This window comes from Carassius auratus, unplaced genomic scaffold (genome assembly GCF_003368295.1).
Source record: "Carassius auratus strain Wakin unplaced genomic scaffold, ASM336829v1 scaf_tig00001753, whole genome shotgun sequence".
NCBI classification, from domain to species: Eukaryota; Metazoa; Chordata; class Actinopteri; order Cypriniformes; family Cyprinidae; genus Carassius; species Carassius auratus.
In genome coordinates this window covers 1,251,274-1,274,945 of record NW_020523394.1, presented here as the reverse complement: position 1 = coordinate 1,274,945, position 23,672 = coordinate 1,251,274, and the positions used below count along the sequence as shown (strand labels likewise).

The 23,672-nt window shown below is 36.6% G+C and overlaps 1 protein-coding gene across 2 annotated transcripts in view; it reads left to right on the top strand.

The window, feature by feature from the left end:
- Window positions 1-1,868: 1,868 nt before the first annotated feature.
- Window positions 1,869-23,672, top strand: part of LOC113069594 (AF4/FMR2 family member 2) — a 203,472-nt gene continuing 181,668 nt past the window's right edge. Inside the window, exon 1 of one of the 2 annotated variants that reach the window (XM_026242769.1) lies at window positions 1,869-2,243. In XM_026242769.1, coding sequence (XP_026098554.1) covers window positions 2,191-2,243 — 53 coding nt within the window. In that variant the 5' untranslated portion in view covers window positions 1,869-2,190. The remainder of the gene's footprint in view (window positions 2,244-23,672) is intronic. The other variant, XM_026242768.1, reaches the window with a different exon arrangement.

Below are 23,672 nucleotides of genomic sequence, written 5' to 3'. Positions count from 1 at the left end.
ATAATACTCTGAACTATTACATTCTGGTTGGTTATTTCTTAGAAGTGCTGTAAATCAATACAATGAACTTTATATCATAAAATAAGCTAGATCATTTGTATAAAAAACTTTAGTTTGACATTGAAAGATACTTTTAGAATTTACGGTTAGGATTCCTTAATTATAAATTAATATGCATTTAATTATATAATAATAATTATAATACATAATAATGTATTAAATGCACTTAATGATATTGTTAAATGCATAATGATCATAATTATATTTATTATTATTATTATTATTATTAATTTAAATCCATCTCAAACTTGGGCCTGTTTTCTTTATTTTGAAGATGTTTGTACGCTGAAAACAGTGGCAGATCTTTGATTATAATATATGTGGCATGAGTGTGAACTTATATTTAACATTTAGACAAATCGCATATCCGTCCATTTCAAATAAATGTGTAGATATTAATAGCAGCTCAAAACTTTATCTGAAGCATTTTTATCGAGAATCTTTTAATGTTTATTTCTACAATTATGTAGAGCCATAACTTATGCTTGCGGTTTAAGTGTTTGTTCAATTATTCATACCACAATAGTAAATGAGTGTCTTTGCAGAAATGTCATAATATTTAAATATGTTATCTTGCAGAAGACAACTACAAACTGTCTCTTAGTTTTAAATGGATAGCAATATATTTCATCATTTCTGGCAACTTGGAAATATGTTTGGGTCTATAAAAATTAAATGAAGATAAATAGTCTATACAAATTTTACAGATTTCAATGAACACTAGTTATATAAAACTATACTGTCAGGACACCGTGATTATACAAATGAACTAAATCTATGAGATTAATTTTCCAATCAAAGGAATGGAAACTGATAGAAAAAGATATCCTTAAAATATTCCCTATCCCTTGGCTCCCTCTAGTGGACAACATTAATATATATTTAACTTGGACATGGCTGATAAGTTTAGAATTTGCAGATACAATCATACATTCATTAGAAATCCAATTCAAATTTAATGCTAGGATCCCTAATAACAAAATATCAAAATCCAGGGAAACAAGACAGCAAACACTCAACACATTTTAAATGTCTCTAAACGCATCAGACTAGGTCTACTATGATATACAGCTACTTGGATGATATACAACTATCTGGATGATATACAGTACAAATCACAAGTTTTAGTGCAGCAATTTTATGAGGAAAACTTTTTACATTTAATAGAAAGAATAATACAAATATCAAATTACTGAGAATGTCTGTATGTGGTGATTACAGGAGATCATGCAGAACACTCAAACAACCATACAGCAACCACCGAGCAACACTTGAGTAGCAACCCAAGACCCACCTACAGCTACCTGTGTGTCTGTCTGTCCTAACCTGCAAACTACTTAACATTTGAGGAAAAAGACCTTGTCAAGCCAACATAAAGATTTTGACATAAATGACATGGTTAAGATTAGATTTCTTACCCAGCTCTGCTATTATAGCTGTTATTTATTTATGTGTGTATTTATTTGTTTGTGAGTGAAATCTGTATTTACATATTATTACATTAATTGCATTCAATTTTGGTCAACAATGTTAACAATGTATTATACATAGTATTGCATATTTATTATTAATATTATCATCATCATTAGCATTACTGTTATAACTAGAATTAATATATGCAAATTACTGTTGTTGCTGTTATAGTTTATATATATATATATATATATATATATATATATATATATATATATATATACATACACACACACACACACACACACAAAATACATCTGGCTCAGAACAATCTATATATTTTACAAATACTGGACAACAACGCAAGAAAAAAATAAGCCCTACAGTTAGGCTAAAACTGTTTTGACAGGTTAAATAAAAATAGATGCTAAAATATTTAAATTGAATGAATGAGGTTTAAATGGCTTCACAGGTGATGTTCACCTCACAGGTGATGTGTGCTGGACACAGGTGGAGCTGCTCTGGTTCAAAGTGCTGCGCCGGTCTTTTCAGAACAAGTGACCGCCTCCAGCGAGCCCTGACTCCGCCTTCCTCAGGGCTGCGTGTCGCTGAGCGGAGAGAGGCAGCGGCAGTGCGAGCTGCGCCGCGCGTCAGTGAGGGAGACAGACGGAGTTCCTGCATATGCGGCCACCGGCATCTCACTGAAACACACTGAACATGGACCTATTCGAGTTTGACTTCTTCAGGGACTGGGAGCTGGAGCAGCAGTGGTACGTCCGCGGGCTTTGTGTGTTTATGTCCATTCCGTTCATTGAATGAAATGTCTTTGTCATGCGCACCGATCTGACGTGGTCACATTCCGAAATACGAGTGAGACCCAGTGTGACGCATGATAGCGGCTGTGTCTCAAACCCTAGTGAGCAACCTACCTTGACAGCGTGTTTGGGCATCGCAGACGCGTCCCGAACGCGCATTCGCAAAGCGCCGGTGATGTCCAGAAATGCTGTCTTGGTAGGAAGCTCGCTAGGGTTCGTAGTGCTGACTTCTGCTGCCTCCGGTGATGTGACTGCTCTTCTGTTTATATACATGCGTTTATAAAAGATGATTGGGACAAACCTTAATTACACAATCGCTGTTTTAATGAATTGCATGGAGATGCATGAGTTGAAACGAAATAAATGAAACAAAGAACATCTTGTGCCACTTCTTCCTGCGACTTTAAACTGAATTTACCAGATTATAGATCATTTTTTGTAAATCAAAAGTCCTGAAAGTCAACTAAACGCACTTTACATTAGTCTTTTTGTATGGGCAAATACATTGTAGTTAACGAGTAATAGGAATGTAAATAATATGTAATCACACTTTAGTCAGATATATAGTGATGCATCATCTAAAATCATTTGATTAGTGGTTTAAATACTTATTACATGGACATGGACATTATGTTATGTATTGTGTAGAATTTGGAGGTGTTTGCATTTATTTCTTATATAAAACAATCCCTTAGAAAATTTGCAGACATATTCAGTATGCATCCTTTTTTTTAAGTGTAAAAGTGTAAGAGATCTATATGAATGAATTTTGTTAGAAATCTCTATTTGTGATTGTCAGTTGGCTTTGTTAGTTTTCTTTTTATCGTGCAAACATAAATGTTGCATATTATTTTAGCCTGTTTATTTGTAACTGTTAATGTGGGCAGTCTGCTATGGCGCCCCCTGCTGGTTAGGGCTATGTGCTATTTATATTTTTATGTCAATACAACATGAGTTCAGCATAATTCTCTGCCTTTAATCTTTGCTGATTTTTAACACTCTCTACATCTCCACCATGTGGAGGAGAGCAGGAACCCGCGGAGTGCAGATATGAATCCATACAAAAGCAATATAGCAGAGAAATTGAACAATAGCAATGAAACCTCTCCATGGATTTGAGCATTTATCACTTATGAGCATATATCGACAAATTCAAAGTTAGTTGCTATTGCCCTGGACGACACACGTCTTTTTCCTTTGTTGGGCTGATTCTTCACATGTTCAACACCTTCCTCTGATTTTATACTCACTGTCCTACATAACAGAGGATCATTGAGCTGTTATAAGCGGAAATATGATTTGTATGATATGGTTATTTTAGTTATTTAATTGTGTTTACACAGGACTAGCATGCATTTTGGTTACATCTCTCCCCTTGAAAATGTCAAACAAGAATCCAGTCTTCCATCAGAACGACACTCAGGTGTTATAATATGTCAGTATTTTGTCTAGGGACTTGCTGTACAAAATATGAATCCTTTTTCACTTCCCCTCAGTGATGGTACGCTGGCTTGTTGAATTAAACCGTCTGTTGACTGAGTTTCTTATCACACTCTTTATTCTCCATATTGTCACTACAAACATATATAGCAAAACTTAAGGTTAAAGGTTATTTCTCTGATATTAAAACTGTTCTCTCTCAGGAACAGCTACGGGCTTGCTGCTTATTACTTCTGCGGTGGTGGCAATTTTGTCTGTTGTTGCCACATTCATAACCCTGAGCTACCCATTAAGTCTGTGAATATTTATGAGGGTATTTAAAAAGCCATTTTTATTTTATTTTTTTGTGCTAAGTTTGCTTGGTCTGGGTTTTAAAGGCAGCATTGCTATTTTGACCACTATCCGTAGACTGTCAACCAACCAAAAAGACATTTGAAATGTAGATTTGGCTAAATACCTAGACGAATGACCGCTCTTTGTTTTGTTGCGATAAATCAATGTTTCAGAAGCAAGCGTGCAATAATGATGCACTCATAATTCATTGTCTTTGTGCGTGGTACTTGCCATCTTTATCTGATGGCCCAGGGCTGTACTTCAGCAGTCATATTGATTGGAATCTGTTCTCCCGTATGTTGGTTTGGGCTTCGACACGAGTTGGGTATAATCAAGTCAGATTAGGTGGTGCAGAATTCAGTGAGGTGCACAATGAGCTCAATGGAGAGTGGTGCCTTATTTGTAGACAAAGGTTAAGCACGGGAGGCAGTGAGGACATGCTTTTCTGTGCTGACACAGCCGTCACATGAATGGCTGCCACAATTATGTTGGCTCTTCACTTTAGCGGAGTCAAATGGCTTTAAAGTGTGTTTTTGCGATTAGGCCTATTTTGCTAAAGTTATTGCCCCCCTCTCTCTCTGTGTGTGGTGCAGTTTTTTGTTTGGTAAATCATTTTGCGTTATGAAAGTGCGAGTTAAGTATTTGTCATAACCAATGCGTTTGTGTTAGAGAAGCGGAGATATGGTTAATTAGACTTTACATGCCTATATTTTATAGGTTTGCACCTTTAGTGGTAATAGAAGACCTTGTAATGAGGTGCAGACATTTTTTGTGACTTTTTTTTTCATCTGGAGGGACTTTATGGCTGCCCTGAGATCAGGAGCAGAAGGGATTATTCAATGACTCAGTTGTGCCTTTTGTTTTTCTTGTTACTTGCCCTTTTTTTTTTTTTAGCAGGGATTTCTTTCCCAATAACTCATTTTTATATCCTGGTATTAAAGTGTGCAAAGCCCAATGAGAAGTTAACAGAATTTCAGACTCTGAGCATTTGTTTTGCATATGGAAAACACAGGCATCACTTTTGTTTTGTTAATATCAGTTTTTAGTACCCCCCCCCCTCCCAAAAAAATAAAAATAAAAAGAAGAAAATAAAGAAAAGTAAAATAAATAAAATAAAAGTAAATAAAATAAAATAAACGAAAAATAAATAAATACAAATAAAAACAGTTTGAAAGGAGTCTCGAAGTAGAAAAAACACAGAAATTTAATAAATAGTATTAGTATTTTTTATATATATTACAAACTCTAAGCAGAAATATTATATCAATACAAAAAATAAACACCAAAACATATTTCAGAAATTTTATTGTCACTGACAGAATAACATTGATAAAAATAATATATTAATTGAGGTTGTAAATGTAACATAGTAACATAGCAAAAAAAAAAAAAAAAAAAAAAAAAATATATATATATATACTAATTTATGAACTAATTTATTAATAAAGTCAATACTTTGTTACGTTTATTACCATTTTTCTTTATTGCTGGTATTGACTGATGCAATGAACCTTTTTCACACACTGTCAAAATGTTGGCTAAACGCTAAAACCAGTGAAATACAATACAAACTATGAGAAAATAAATGGTAGCAAACAAAAAGACACTGCATTTTGCCAATGCCAAAGCAAGTTCTCTCCTCCATAATGCAGCGTTTATTTAGTTAAGTTTAGAAAGTAGGGCACTCAGAGTGTGACAAACAAAATGTTCTGTAATGCTGTGAAACAACACTTTCTCTTGGTTTATCGAGTGTGTGTGTGTGTGTGTGTCCACTTTGTGGCACATTTTGTGCTGTTTCTCTTTGCTCTCATGCTGTTTAGTCACAGGGATTGAACATTCTCTGTGGTCATGGCACAGATCTACCACATTTCCCAGCTTCGCTCTCCTTCCCGCTTCCACCTTGACCACAGCTGGGGACTATATATCACACGGCTCGCTCCAGGAGCCGCACTCCCTGCCAATCTCATTTGTGCCTGGCTTGAAAAGGCAGCCGAGCCAGGCTGGGCCCGGCACATCTCTGCGGCCGTCGCACAAGCGAAGAGCTCGGCAGTTGGCATGCTGTTTGTGAGAGAGAGCAGGCTGCCAAGCACAGTGCCCACCATCTCATTTTGCCACCTGCAAAAAGAAAGCCAAATGCTGTGGCATGATAAAGCAGCAAGGTTGGCACGCCGGTCAGCGTATATGGAACAGACAAAAGGTGACAGGTTGCCACTCTTCTGCCCTCAACACGTAATTAACGAGTTGCTCTCAGTAGAACTGCAGATTTATAGTAGAGATCTATAGAGACACGAATATGATGTTAAATGTAATTTTTTCTCTTTCTTTTAAAGGAGATCAAAACTGCAGACCAGTCTTGACCAATTTACTTTTAGCTTAAATATCTTTGGTCTTATTATGCAGAATACTCTGAAGAAAATAAATAATAAATGATTAATGATACCTATTTATTATCATTATTAAATTTAGGGCTGCACGAGTCCTAAGAATATACAGATGGTGTGGCTTAGTGCGATTATCAAATCCCAAAGGCTGCTGTTTAATTAAAATTAAATTAATATATGTAATGTAAGCGGAGTGATTCATAATTAAAAATAAATTAAGAAATAAAGACGGGCATAAAAATATAAGCAATTCAATTTTACAATTGTACTGTAAAATTTAATTGTTTTTATTTGTATGTATTATTTAATTTTTTAAATACTCATTGTTAATTTACAGTGAAATATTACAATAATAATGTTTCTTATTGCTTTTCATTTTATTTGATGACGATGCTGATAATAATAATAATAATAATAATAATAATAATAATAATTATTATTATTATTATTATTATTATTAGTAGTAGTAGTAGTAGTAGTAGTAGTAGTAGTATACAACAACATTTAAAATTTAAATCAGAATTTTTAATACATATTGAATAAATAAATATTGAATAAATAAATAAATAAATAACTATTGAATAAATAAATAAATAAATAAATAAATATTGAATAAATAAATAAATAAATAAATAAATAAATAAATAAATAAATAAATAAATAAATCACAATTAACATCAAACTATGCAGCCCTAAAAGTCATTAATTAGAATTGAAAAATAAAATATATGTCCACCTCTGAAACGACTTCCCTGCTATCATAACCACAACTATAGAAATGGATCTATATCTAAACGGATAAATTGATTAATATTCATTGTTGTGCAGATTTGTGAAGAAAATCTGAGCTGTTTTTTTTTTTTTTTTCTTGTGTAAAACCCCTGCTTCAGTGCTGGAGTATTGTGGGACGTTTTCAGGATGTTGCTATGTAGTTGTCTAGTTATTCTGGGTGATTTCTAGTCAAAATAGTTTGTTTTTATTGTTCACCCGGTTGAAGTCAGTATCAAATAGTCCATTTGTAACTAAAGAAACTGCACAGATGACCCAGCAGGTGCCAATCTAGCTGGTTCCCTTGATTCACAGCGATCCTGCATCTCAACGCCAGGCAGTCTGACACAGAACAGTTGAAGTGGCACGAGGAAACTCCTCCAGTCTCTCAGCCACGCTGTCCCGCTCTGGAGAAGTTATTAACTGTGCACTAAGTAGAATAGACCCGCTAAGGGCTGTGCTAATAGCCCTGGGATTCAAATGCTTTAAATATCTTCTTCAATTAGCCTTGACCGTTTCGTTTCCACAGCACCGATCTATGTGCGACGATTGTTTTGACTCAAACATCAGTGGTGCATAAAAAAGGAAACAAATCATGAACGGAATATGATTTCAGATAAGGCTGTATGCAAAAGACTAATTTAGTCATTGATGGACAATGCAAGGTTACATAAATAGTGGTCGATTAATAGAAACATTTGAAGGAGTTGCTGGTAAATGTGTGAGGGGTGCATTTTTAGGATACTTTCTTTGAGCACATTTTTGACTAGCGGTCAAGGACTTGAAGCATTTGGTATTTAAAAATGCTAATTTGATTGAACAAATAGACTAAAAATATTTAGACCTAAGTTCTAGAAAGATGTATTTGAATTGCATCTAAAATTTGCAACCATTTGTGTAATCTAAATTAAAGGGAATTGGAAATCTATCAAAGACTATACATTTTAAATGTAACACCCGTATAATGTAATTTAGCTGTAATTTGATCAAAGATTAATTTTAAGCATCATAATCATAATGCATTTTTTTTTTCAGAATTATTTGATGACTTCAAAAGAACAACATTTATTTGAATTAAAAATATTTTGTAATATTATTAATTATTCTTGCATCCTTGCAGAATAAAAGTAATCATTTTATGATTTCACCCCCCCAAAAAAATGACCCCAAATTTTGAACGGTTGTGTATATCTGCTATTTTCTTATATGTCATCACAGATATTGGAAATGGACTACTGGTCATGGATGTTCTTCTGGTATTTAATAAGAGACATCAAATGAATCAAGCAGAGCCATAATGAATGCCTTTCTTATTTGTCAGCAGACTTCCGTTGCTTCTTCATTGGCTGGATTCCGTCTAAAGATCTTCAGGTTAATCAAGCTTCATGCTTACCTTTGTGCCACGAATCAATTTACCCCGCTACCTCAAAGGTCACTTTTTCCACTGAAAGCATTGTACGACAAATATGATGATTCAATACAGCCACGCAGACATCTGCAGAGCGCTTTTTTCAATCTCATTTCTTTCTGAGAGATGAATCAGTTTGTCTTTTAGCCTGACCTTTCGCTGTCGGCTCGGCGTAAGCTGAAGGAAATTGCTAATTCTTTTTTAGAGCCTTAATATTAAAGAATGTCTCGACTGAACAGTATGAACAGATGTTTCTCGTTTCAGAAAGCGAGAGGCACGTGTATTGCCTATTGCTCAAGATCATGCATATATTGGGAGGAAACAAAGCATAATTCCTATTTCACAATCTATTGCGTGAGCATTGTTTAATGTGTGGGCGTTTTGCCAGAGGAGGGTGACAGAGATGGTTGAATGTGCTGGTGTCCAGATATGACTGTGTGTTGATGTTCACATTATGAAGTGTCAGGACTGAACAAACAGCGCTCGGCGTTTGCAAAAATGGAATCTCACCTTGTTTATTGGGAGCCGAAGAAGCGCTAAAGAGCAGACGCGACTGCCAAATATCACGATCACACGGAGCTCTGTCCTTCACGTCCAACTGTCCGCTTATTTTCACAGCACATGCTAATTTGTCCCATTAAACGTGGCTCATTCACATGGAGCTCAAAGTTGTAATAGGGTCATCATCCTAGCTGCTCCAGTGCTCCGAAACTCCCCCTGGCTTTTAGTGTTTGATAAAGATCAACACACATCTTTATCAGAGGAGGAGAAAGAAGCTGAGATAAGGAAACCAATTGAAGCCAAAATGCTTTAAATGGAAGACTATCTCCCTGTGAGAAACCCATAGAGCTGTTAAGAGCTGGGAGGAACAAAAGGAGCAGGGATGCATTGAGACGGATCTCACCGGAGGGGAGAAAGTTCTGGAGAGAAGCGCATTTACAATTTGATGCTAGCTTGAGCTGGACATCTTGCTTTGAAGGTGATGAAGTCAAAAAGAAACTTGACTGAATTAAGATTTCCCTTAAACCTTAAAACCTTATGATTTCTAGGCTTTTGCCTATTTAGTTTTGTAGGAAGACACAATGTTTCCTATACTGAAAATCGTCTGTTTATTAGATTCGCTGACAAGACAAAATTGGAATTGAACTAATAATAATATTAAAACTAAACTTAAAACTAAAACTAATAATAACAATACAACTTCTATTGTTATCTTTAGTTTCACGACAGAATATAAGTTAAAAAGACATTTTACAAGACATTATTATGATATTAAAAATATAGCAACAATAGCAAACAACATTACATTTTATCAATTATTGACAAAAATAATAATAATACTTTTTAATATTAATATTATTAATACTAATTGTTATTAATTAAGTGCTTCACAGTCTATTTGTTGTACGTTATTGATTGCGTCTATCTGTCGTTCTCTTTTATAACAATCTTTCACATCACGCTTGTTTATATCACTGTGAATGTGGAAAAATAGCTCTGTTACTTTAGTCTGCTTAGATTAGACAGCACGTCTTATACAGAAGACGTTTATATTATTCCACCAAGAGCCTTTAGAGCTCCTAAAGAGAATTTAGGGCAAATTGACAGAATTGATACACTAGAAATGTAAGTTGGTGGTTGCAAAATCTGGTTGCCAGTATTTTTAGCTTGTCATCAAAAAAAAAAAAAAAAAAATTGTTTTGGTTTCAATTGCTACGTTTACCTTTTTTTTTTAATTATCATTAAACTGTAAAAGAAAATCAATGTTTTGACATGTGCCCTCATTTTATATCTAATGTGTTAGATCACATTATATATATATATATATATATATATATATATATATATATATATATATATATATATATATATATATATATATATATATTTACTGGTATGTGAAAATCAATTATTGAGTAATATTTATACTGAAATATAGAAAATTCTAAAGGGTTCACAAACTTTCAAGCAGCACTGTATATAACATGTTATATATTATAAAATAAAATATATATTAATTGTTTGATTGGAATTAACTGGTTTGGTTGGAACAGCAAACACATTAATATTAGTGTTCCATTAACTCTTTGACTCCATGTTTAGATAATTCCCCATGCAGCGTTTTTGAAGCCCTGTGAAACCTGCAGGCTTTTCATGTCCTCTCATCGCTTGGAAAATCAAACCTTTTAATTACAGAAGCACCGTGGGGAAGCTAAAATGGCCCGTACAGCATACAGAAGTCAACAGAGGAATGACTCGGATGGCAGAAGAAAACGTCGTCAATTCACAGTTGATGACAATAAAGCCCGGCTCCGGTGATTTATGGCAAGTTGCTGTTTTTCCCAGCATGCTGTTCCTCCTCTGCCATGGCATTGAGTTATTACCCAAAGTGTGAGCAACATACCTGTTAGAGATCAATCCGGCACTTTCTCTGTTTGCGGGAACCTGCTTGACTTCCATGTTCGCAGCTTTACTCACATTGATATTTCGCTATCGATTTTCCTCTTGTTCATTTCGTGCCTCCTTCAGCACCTGGAGTGATAGGCCAGTTGTGTTTAGCCGGTTTTATTGTGATGGGACAAAGATGGATGTGACATTGTCCTCTGTGGGCCGCTGGATAGTGGAAGTGTTAATGAAGCCATTAGCACAGTCCGAGAGAGAGGAGAGTGTGGCGAAATTACCATTATTCTGCCACCATTAAGTCGTAATCTGCCAACTTCCCGCTCTCGCTGTCATTCTCTCAATTTCCAGCCCTCTCTCTCCTACACTTGCGGATCCACTTTGACTGTCCTGTGAAGCTTCATTAATTCATTTGTTATCAAAAGCAGTTAACCACAAAAACGAGTGCGGAGGAGTGAAGGGGGGTAATAATGTATACTATAATTACCATCCACCCCAGCTTCCAAATGCACGAGCACAGACCAAAAAAAAAGAAAAATGGCTACACAATTCAGAAATCTCATTAACTCAAAATTCCATTCTTATAAAGAGACAGAAGCTCATTTGGTTGGCACAAAAGCAGTAAAAAAGATCATCACTTAAAAGGGCTCGGGTAACCTTGGATTTATCTGAAGTTGAAGAACTTTCTCAGTACTTTGGCATTCAACAGATTAGAAAGATTCTGGAAAGCCCACAGCTCTCAGAGCTTCTTATTTCCTGATGGACTGTGACTAATTTTAAGCTTGTTTAATTAAGTGCAAAATGCCTCTCCGGTGCTCAACGCGGAAGAAGGTTATTTGTATTTTTTTTCAAGGTCTATGTGTTAGAGGCTGAATTTAGGAAGTTATCATGATGGTTGGGGATATGGAAATTTCAGTATCAATATCGATATCTGAAAAATTTATGTTTCTTAGTACAAAAATGAATGTACTAATGCAGGACACCCCTAAAACTGATCATCCGGTCACTAAGGTTTATACTTATACAGGTAGCTCTATATTTTAAAGTATAAACAAACTGTCATATTATACATTTCCAAAATTAAATAATTGCCTTTAAAAATGTATTTTCAAAAGCAGAATCATATGACTAATATTTCTTGAAAATATAAATATATTATTTTTGTCATATTGACAGTTTACCTTCTTTTTCTAACTATTGTTAAAGCTAAATGTATAAACATGAAAAATTATTATTATTATTTTAGCTAAAATTGATTTATATACCACTTTTTACAATAAATATTATTACAAAGCAGTTTTACAGGAAATATTGTTTATAATGCCCTATGGGTAAGATAACAAGTAAGATACCCCCTGTTTTATTGAATATGCTTTGTTAGTTTAAGTTACATATTAATACAAACATTAATAAAACAATCCTTCTCACATAGTAAACATTGCCTCAGGTAATTATTCAACTAAACAGTAATATAATAAAGAACAAAGAAACACATTACAAGAAATAGAATAAATTGAATGCAGAATAGCCATATTTTGTCACGGCTGTCTTGACCTGCATATTCAGACTGGCTTGACGTGATTCAGTACCTCGGGTATTGAATTGAGTCAGTCCTCTGTATAATATATTTTCTGCACGAACAGTGACTGACGGCAAAATCCATCAAAACCAATCAGAACTTGACGCGGTGGCTGAGAACGAACTTGTGACGATTTCTAAAACAACCAGTTTTAACTCACGGTAAATTGTTCATCCAAATGAGTTTACTTATTGGCAGGGTCAATTCACTGCAAATGACCGACAAACCTTCTGAATGTTAATTTCAAATGTTGGAAACATTGAGTTGATCTCTCTCAGAATGTGAGTTTAATTGTCCCTTGTTTTTATAGTCATTACATGCACATCCATGAATAGAGCAAGCAAGCAAAAAAGAGCAAAGATGTTGGCAGAAATGGCTAAGAGAGAGGAAACAACAGACACATGCTATCTGGGCAAAGAAATCTTCAGAGGAAGTGTCAACTATACCAAAGCCAGTACGTGCGTGTGTGTATGTGTGTGTGTGTGTTTGCTAGTTCTCAATAATATTGACCAAGCTTAACTATGCTTATGCTACCAATTAACATTGTACATTCTCATTAAGGTCATTTTAGACACAGTCAGCAGCTGTTGACTGATACCCAACAATCCAGAAAACACAGAAATCTACATGAAACTGCAAATGTGTTATTATCCACCTTACAGCATTGCCATACAGTTTGTGAGAAAGCATTAACAGACAACATTTGCTTTGCAAGAAGTACGTCTCATTTGATACAATGGGTCATGTGATTGTGAAAGATTTGCATTAGCTTGCATACAAGGAACTGGAGTTGTATAGACTAGCACGTGAATTTATTGCCATCTGTCATGATTTTTCAGACATAAATCTAAACCAAATTGCTCTGAGTTTGAGTTGTATACCCTAAATGAGTTACATTATTTACACATAACTTGACATCAGGAAGCATTATCAGCAGTGTGACGATGACAGTTATGGTGTTAATATGCTAAAGCAATGAAACAATCATTGAAGAAACATATTTTATTAAGACCCAGAGTTGATTGTTTTGGGAGTGTTTTGATGTATACAGTACATGGTTGCGTTTGACTGTGGTGGGCCTCTCGGTCTCGGGTGAGAGCCCGTTTCCTGAATGAGGAACCTGAATGGTATCTGAGTTTTACAGGAATGCCAGGTTCTACTCCGCTCCGTGAGCTGGAGTTTGCGGCCCCACTGCTCTGGCGTAACCACGGCGGGTCAGGGTGGGGGATGCAGATAGCACAGGCCCTGTGGATGGAGATAAGGGTATCCTGGCAGCCATGAGTAAGGAATAGGAGGGGGCTCTACCAGCCCACCGCACCAGTGCAATCTATTTCACTTCACATGGGTTGGTGTGAGGTTCAGAAACATACAGTGGGCATAAGTCATAAATTCTGTAAATCTATAAAGTGGTTTGTGAATGGACAGTGGAATGTGAAGTCATGGGTAAAGTATTTGAAGGTTTGGCATCCAAGCACATTTTTTTTTTTCTTGTGTTCCGAACGGCAGTGTGCTGTCTGTTATGTTCAGAGCATAATTCTCCCATTAGTCACTGTTCATGAGGCTGTAACAAAACAGACTTAATCTCAAGTCCATTTTAAGACTGAGATTTTGGTCTTGCCATGGACTCGGGAGCATTGGGCTCGATATTGACTGACAATTGTAGACCCTCTTCAGGTTAGACTAGCCTTGCTGGACTGTATCTTGACTTGGACGTTTGTATGGCGTTTTTGCAATGATACAAATCATTGCAAAGCAGCTGTACAATATATGTGTCTACAATATATTTAGTAGTAGCTTATCAGCGGTGACTATGGCAGAAATGTACAGAAAAATCTATTAAAAACAATCAAACAGAGAATGAACACTATTAACGGCAATTATTGTATTTTGCAATCAAACTTATAGCAAAATTTGGTTCTGTATGTTGTTTCGGGGTTGGCATATAGTTCAGTCTAGAAGTCATTAATGCATGAGCTTGTTTCATAGCTCACAATGTCTCTAAGATGGAAGAATGCTGTTTTTTGTAACATGTTAAATATGATTATAATATGAATACAAGTTCCTCTCTAATATAACAACTGGATGTTGGCCTGTAGAGGAAGTAACAGTACATCCGTCAATTGTAATCCAAGTAATTCTGTGTACAGTGTTTTGATCTAATAAGTAATATATCGGTCTTATCCAAATTTAATAAGAGGACCAACTAATGGTCATCCGCTCTTTTATATTTTAACACAGTCTGTTAGCTTAGATCATTTAGAAGTTTCATCTGGTCTTATTTAGATATATAGTTGAGTTTCAGTTTCTGTCATTTTTTTTTAAGTGACTTGACATTTAGCCAAGTATGGTAACCCATACTCAGAATTCATACTCTCCATTTAACCCATCCAAAGTGCACACACACAGCAGTGAACTCACACAAACCGTGAACACACACCCGAAGCAATGGGCACCCGGGGAACAGTTTGGGGTTCGATGCCTTGCTCAAGGGCATCTAAGTCGTGGTATTGCCGGCCCAAGATTCGAACCCACAACCCTAGGGTTAGAAGTCAAACTCTGTAACCACTAGGCCACAAATTCCCTCTCATCTCAAATCATGTCTCCATAATTTTAGATCCTCCTCAGGTCTTAGACTTGACTCAGACACAACCCTCTTCAGGTATTGGTCTTCCATCATCTGGTCTCTTGCTTGTCTTGGTCATGCTTTCCCCACTTTAAACTCCTTCAGGTCTCAATCTTGACTCTTCAGACCCTATTCTATTATCGGTCTTGATTGGGACTCGGTCTTCTTCTGGTCTTTGTCTTGACTTTGTCTTGACTTAGTCTCGAATGCTTCAAACCCTCTTCAGGTCTCGGTCTTCCTTTAGATTCTGCCCTCTTCTAGTATCTGTCAAGAATTGGATTCGACCCCCTTCTGGTCTTAGTTTTGACTTCTACACTTTGGACCCTCTTCTGGACTTAGTCTTGACTTTAAACTCAACCTATTCAGGTCCCTGCCTAGACTCAGACTCAGAAGAGCTGTTCTTGACAACAACACCGATGGTAATGTTCCAGTAGACCACAATAAGCCATATTTCACAATAGGCTGGGGTATCTGCATTTATTATTGCATTTATATATCAAATTAAGAGTTGAGAACATGTCTGGTTAGGGTGAATACCAAGTCTGCTAGAAAGGTTGTTAAATGGAAATGTTGACTTCAGTTGGAAAAATGTATAGATTAAAGGATAGAGCTTGGAAATTCATCTCTAAACAGAAGTTTTGAAAATCCATCCACAATTTGACAATGCTAACTTTGGCCCAGCTGTCCCACTGGTTCTTCAACAGAAATGCTCATTCTAACAGTTGGGGAACTTGTGATTAAGAACCTGTGAACTCATCTGATGGTCAGTGATGGTCTGTTGGTGGTTTGTGGGCTGAGTCTAGGTCAGATTCTTCAGAAGGCCAAAAACACAACAAATACTGTCATAGCATTTAAACCTCAAACTCAGAGGTTGTATGTTTCACCCTGCTATGCAAACACATCCCTGAGGTACGCATGCAAGTGAAACAGTCGTCGGAACAAAGCACCCAACACCCAACAGATGGCTGTGATAATGGTGAAGACTCATAGCCAGATTGTTGTCTAGAGGCGCTAGCGGTAATTGTGCAGCTTTTTTTTTTCAGCTCCTCCTTGCAGATGCTTGAGTGAGACGGATGTGTTGAAGAGTGGTAGCACATCTGAAGTTGGTGTGCTATATGTGTGTGAACAAACGCTGCCTTCAAGTCATCACAGAATAATCATATTTACAAAATGATTGCACCTGAATGCCACTGCAATGTTGTAATTACCAGTGGGAAACTGAATTTTCTTCACTTCTGAATTTTCTAGTTGGGGGTTGGAGTAAAAGAAACATGACAGAAGCAAATTGGTATTGGTCATGATTACTAGGGATGCATGATATTAAATGATACCAATGAGATGATAATTCTAATCATGTTATGGCCGATAACTGATAAATGTTGGTAAGAGGTTTAAAAGGAATAACGGCACATTCGTTGCTGGGAATCACATTGAACACAACACGACTTGTGCTGGTTTAATCAGCAAAAATATGAAGTAATGTACTACTACAACTGAAAAATTGGTCTTGGTAAAAAAAAAAAAAAAAAACAGAAAAACAAAAAAAAAAAATTGTTCTTGTTCTCAAATCTGATTGGTTGAGAACCGTGAGATATTGTACTGGTATCGCTACAGGAATGCCTGTAGCTAAATCACTCTGCTTATATATATATATATATATATATATATATATATATATATATATATATATATATATATATATATATATAATTAGATAAAAAATATATAAATACACTTAAAAAGTTCACAATACTCAATCGTTATATATTCTATGTATTTCTGCTGTTGCCATGTAATGCACTTCAGATGCTCACAGCAAACAGTTAGTCACAACAGTAGGCAGTTGTTGAGAGTGAGTGTTGACGCTATCTACACTCTGCTGTACTGAGGTTTGCATGCGCGTGCATGTGTGTGTGTATGTGTCGGTGTGTGTGTGTGTGGGCTCAGTGGCCCACAGACCCCCCTGCTCTACTAGCCACAGGGGTGGGATATAGGTTGAGTTTTGTCTATAGTGTGCTGATACCACCACTCACCTCTCTTTGACACACTTAACTGTCAAGATGCATGCTGGGATCTGCCTCTTTGTCTTGTCACAGTGCTTCATGAACAAACCACAGCTTTAATACGGAAAATACAGTACGTACGGTGCACCACGCACAAGCACAACCGTATGTAAACAAACAAAGCCTGTATAAACAGCCATCCATCTCACTCCCAATTGAGGAAATGGCAGGGCATATTGGCTGTGGCTCAGACCGATTTTGTATGGATTGTTTTAATAGACCACATCCCTCCTTTGTCATGAAATATTCCCTACACGCAGGAGAGTCCCATTCCCGCAGACATATTGCCATGACAAATCCCGCTTCTTGAATTGACAGAGGCAGTAATTTTAGATGAATATGGTTATAATGTCAGTTATTAAATCCATTGTTGTCAAATGCAGAGGCCCAAATCTCAATAATAGTGTTTATATTGTGATATGCGAGTCGTTTATTTTATTATGGTAATATGAGAATAATGCGCCATTAAATTATATAAAATGGATTTTTTAAATCAAAAGACTGCGTAACAATGATTATTTATGCCATGTCCCTCTGCAGTAACTCCTATTAAAATGATATCCTTGTTAATTACATGAACCGACTGCAGAATTTATTTTACTAACCAAAGAGGAGATTTTGTAGTCTGTGTGCATGATGCCTCTTAAATTACGAATCAGGCACTCGGCCAATTTTCCGGAGCAAGAGCAGATTTGAAACAATTCCTTAACATGAGTTCAGTTAAAACCTGGATTGAATCACACATTTAATTTGAATCTCGGCGGTGTCCCATGAGGAATCAATAAAGAGCGTTTCATAGCTGATATTGACGGGAGATGCCACTTGTATTTTTTTTTTAATATTTTTTTTTGAGTGCTTCCTGCTAAAAAGCTTTTTATCCAGCATGGTCACTCACTAAAATATGCGATTTGTGAAGATGCTCAGTGGAAGTCTAAATGCAGACTTCTTCAGATTGGTGCCTGGCCGAGTTTTCAGAGCCGCATCCATTTCTATCATCTTCTGAATGCCTTGACAAGACAAAAGAGCCTAGTTTTTTGTATCAAATATTTACCCTAACAGTAGCTCAATAAGAGAGTCAGCTTTGCCTTAAATTCTGGCTCATAAACATGACAAGTTGTGCTCATTTGAAGTCTTTGTGGCTGCGGTTTGACAACGATCATGTAAAATGGAAATAAAAGCAGGAATATTTAAATAGGCCGTGCAAATCGCTCGCTTCTAGAGGTGGAATAAAAGAGAGGCAAAAGAAGAGAAAAAAAAAAAACAGATCAAATGAACAAATAATGTTTCCAGACGCACTCAAAGGATGGACTGTCACACTTGTTTGGCTTTGGAAAAAGCCTCCCTTTTCAAAAGGAGATTTCTGATGTACAAAACACAAGTGTTTGGCATGCATAATGCATAATGGCCAATGGGGGGTATGGGGGGGGGGGCAGAGAACACTCACTTCAAGAACAGAATCAAACAGATGATGGGGTCTACAGTCAGACCTTTGTGGTTAATAGAGGACCTCTTAGAGGGAGGCATGTCGTTGCAGAGGGATGGAGACCGCTGTGATAAGACAACGCTATGAAAGGCATTACATTTTTTGAAGGGGTTTGGGGGAGGTTGCATTCAAGATAATTTTAAACATGATACCCGTCTAGTAAATAAGTAAGAAAGTTAGTATGAAAAATAAAACAAAACAAGCATGATCTGGATCAGGGGTATGGCTTACACATAACTCCAACACATACAAGCCCATGCGACTGTGATGTTGCTTGTGAACTAACACTTCACATTATAGCCTTTCCAGAATACAGACATTTACTGTTTAGAAATCACGACCACTAATAGTTACAGACAGTGCTTGTGGATTTCTGTTTCGGGACTCTTGTTATCTTTAATTTTATTTTCTCAATCATGTGGTTAGTTCCTGTTTTCTTATTTATTTATTTATTTTTTGGTTTCATAAGGTAGTGTTCCTGTAGCTCAAGTGGTAGAGCATTGCGCAAGGTTTGGGGTTTGAATCCTGGGGAACACACGATAGGAGAAAATTGTTAGCCTGAATGCAATGAAAGTCGCTTTGGATAAAAGCGTCTGCTAAATACATAAAATAAATAAAATAAAATAAATAAGGGTCTTTCACACTGCTTTATTTCCAGAACTAAATGTACAGTTCTAAACTACTGAGACGATTTTGAGCAAACTATTTCCCAGTACCATTTAAAGGGTTGTATTCGCACAACAGTGTGTACTAGGACGTAACGTAAGCAGTTTGAGAGCGATGTCATTTGTGTGCGGCATTCAACAATGTTCAAAGAACAATGTTCACAACAGGAGGATGGAGGATGCTTTGATCGGAGCTGTGTTTTTGTTGTGTCTCGTGGGTTTCACAATAATGGACATGGAATGTCGACGTATACATAAAGCGATTGAAAGAACGGAAAGGAGGACTAAGAATCTCCAACGACAACTTTCAGTGTTACATTTGCTACAAGTGCCTGTACTTCAGCGTCCGTACATTTATCGCTGTTCACCATACTTGCGAAATAAATTGACACAATGTTAACAGTGACTTTAAACGGCGTTTTAAATCATGGTGGCTGAGGGTGTTTTCGAATGCGTCTGGCCAATCAATGTATACTTACATCACGGTTAGTACCGGCTGAGCTGGTTAGACCCTGCTCTGGAGTAGTAGCAAATTTGGTTCTCGAAAAAGGCAGTCCGGTACTTAAGTCACACACCTAGTTCCGGCGATTCGAAAATGCCCAAAAGTGGGTAGTTCCATAATTAGTTCTGGTACTATGAAAAGGTTCCAGCGGTGTGAAAGTCCCTATTGCATGATTGCTGTTCTCAGGTTGCTCATTATGTTCAACCCTTTCATTGTTAATTAATTCCTTTTAGCCTTGTGTGAGACTTTTCAATAGAGCAAAATCTTTTCTGTTTGGTATACCATCATGCTGTCAAGCTCTAGTCTTACGAATGTCTCTAGTGGACTCGCAGACTGCCAAAGTAAATATATTTATCTACAGGAAGTGCGTACAACAGATTAAGTTGTGGTCCAACCGGAGATAAAATGTCAGATGATTAATTAATGCATAATGTCCGCTATCTGCTTAAAACACCTTACAGAGGTCATGTGGGACCACATGCCCCATCTCGTCCCTGAACTGCACGTAACTCCAGCTCTGCTCCCAGACCCAGTGCCATCCAGGTGGCTCCAGCAGCTGTGGAATAGGCTTTGCTCGCTCTCCACTCGGCTCTTTCCTCCTCGCCTGACTTCATCTCGGGTTTGTATGGGCGTGCAGCTGTTCCATTCGGCAGTACAGCGGTCCAACCACAGTCTATAAATAGGGTAGGACATAACATGTCAACAAACATTAAACCTGCTGGATTGTGGGAGTTTGAGGGGAGTTTGGTGAGATGTGGTTGGCTCATATTGAGTTCGCTGCAGGATGTTGACGTTCCTTTACCCCAGTATGGCAGGAAAATCCTAGAGCTGCTTGTTTAGTCCTAGACAATGTGAAAGATTTGAGTCCATGCTAGATGTTCTCATTCTTTAACAAGATGAAATCTCTAAGGATCTGCTTGGTGGAGCTCTGTAGCTGCAAGAAAAGTCACCTTGATGGCTTTGTCAGCTCTGTATTCATTTGAGCCCCTCCAAGTTCCGGGAAAATGAGACCCAGCTGGAAAAGTGACTGAGCCAGAGGTGTACAAACTTTTTCCTCCCAGGCTGCCAAATTACAATCACTTTGGTGACTCTACTCAGCATGTTATCCTAAAAATCAAGGTAGAAGAGCATTACCTCCCTTCCAGAAGAAAAGGAAAATAAAAGATTTCTTTCCTTCACCCATTGTGTCTACCTTTGTTCTTATGATTTTATGCTTCAAAGTAGGTCATTCTGCTTCTTAGCTTTCCATTTTTTTTTTTTTTATCGTTACTGTCTTTATCTTTAGAAGCTTGCCCTAAATATGATAATTTCACAACATACAATGGCTCTATTCCAAAATCAAGTGAGCTGTCTGCTTCCTATATAATCAGATGCTTTCTTAGCCAATAGGTCAATATTCACACAGAATAGTTTTTATTTTTTTTATTTTTATTTTTTTGCATTTCATTGCACCGCTTTGACATTGATTTACATGCACTAGACAGACATCTTTTTTTAACACTGCACTTATGTCTCGCATCTTTTTATGACACAACATCTACTGACTTTACTAAAGATTGTTGTCAAATTTGGCATTAGCATGTTGCTAAGCTAACAACAATACTTTAAAACACACAAAATACATTGAAATATTGCACAAAAAAACTCAAGAACTCAAGTATGGTCTTCTAAAGTTTAAGACCATATTTTCCTTTGTTGGTCTAGACCAGAGTCCAAATCCTCCAGAAAATACGGTTTTAGACTCGGACTTGAGTCCCAGGCTGAATTCATCTGGAGTTGAGTAATACAGCACTGCATCTTCCTCCATTGTGTATGCATTTTTTTATGGAGTGCCATAAAATTTGGCAAAAGAGAAGCTGCATTAAAAGACAACATAATATAGCCTACCATTTAAAAAAATAGCATTTGTGTTGGAAACACGTCTATGCTGCCTACATATGGAGCTCACTATGTTCTGGAACACAGCCAATGTGTATTTAATGGCGTGTCGAAGGACATTTCTTTGTAAATAAATCCATGCGAATGTTCACAGTAAATATAATTTTGCTTTGATTGGAGGAGTTTGCAGCTTGTGCACCATATAATTATCGAGGTGCGTCATTATCAGCAGGGGGAAAACGGACACGTGGTGTGATTATCCCACAGAAATAAAATTGTCATTTCCAGATATCCGTAGCCAGTATAATCAGACCGAAAGCCTTTTCGTAGTCCTCTACCGCCAATTAATTACAAGCGGACCTCTGGAGCTCCTGAGGCCTAAACCTTTATCTCTGTGAGTGTGTTTGTGAGTTAAAGAGAGCCCCAGTGCTCCAGACTCTGGCATATTTCCCCATTAGACCCTCTGGAAACAGAATTACATTTGACCTATTGGCTTGTGACGGATGCTGCAGTGCTGCTAGTTGTCAGTTCGCTGGCATTGTGTCTGCTCTGACCTGCCCGTTCAAGACCTCGCTCCCATCCATTTCACCATCACGCCACATTTTTCAGGGTCCGCATGGCAGTGTCTCAAAGACCGGCCGCTCTCTGGAGAGTTCAAGTCTTAGATCTGATTATATTCATGTAATTTCATTTAATGCTCCCATGTATATCGGATTTCCTAATGGATGAACCGTGACAATTGGAACTAATGTATCTTGAGCTAAAAACTGTATTTCATCTGATGCCAAGTGCAATCCATCTAGCTGAAAAATGACCCAGGGTTATTTATGGAGCGGCGTTTGGGGTTGTTGGATGACATGTAAATGTGCACTTTACATTAATATCTGCCATTTTGGCGTGACAAATTGATGTAGTGTAGAAGATGCACTTTGAAAGCGTGTGTTAGATAGTTTATGCTCAGAAAGAGGATTCTGGGATTAGCAGCTTTGTGGTGCCTAGAAGTTTTCCTGCTCAAAACCACTAGGGAGTTTTTGGAAAGCAGTCACAGTGAAAGAATTCAAGGAGGAATGTTGCAATGCCCCTGCCTTTATTGTGAGTGTCGCATGGTTAAAATGATATCACATATGGGATTATATTCATTCTGTTTGAAATGTATTTTCTTACAGACCCGCAACGAGGCTTGAAACACGAGCTGATGTTTTTAGATTTCAATTATCAGATGAGAGGTTTTATGATTGAAATATGTTTTTAAACTACTACATAACTACAGTAAAAGGATGACCCGGGGGAAATGTTTTCAACTAGATTTTCATTTTTAAAAGAGAGTTATGGGTTCAAATCAAGTTAAGCAGTATTAAATAGCATCTGTCAAATCCTACAGAAATACATGCCAATTTGTCACTTTAGTTAACTAAATAATTTACATTATTCTACACTTATTTTCTATTTTTTTTAAGCCGTAAATTTGATTAAAAGTTACATTTTATAGTGGTAAATTTTTTTTCTACTTTAAATAAATGCTTTGAACTTTCTTTTAATCAATCAATGTAAATGTATGAAAATGTATTACATTCGTTTACATAAATATTAAGCTGCACAGCTCTTTTCAAACTTGATGATAATGCATTTCTTGAGCACCAAATCAGCATATTAGAATGCTTGTTGATGATTCTTCAGAAATGATTTACATTTTGAAATATTATGTATGATATAATATGATTCACACATTCAAATAGAAACCAGTTATTTTAAATTTTAATAATATTCCACAATATTACTGGTTTCACTGTATTCTTTGATATATAGTATATAAATGAATGCAGCCTTGGTGAAGTGAGTATTAAAGACCTCCAACTTTTGA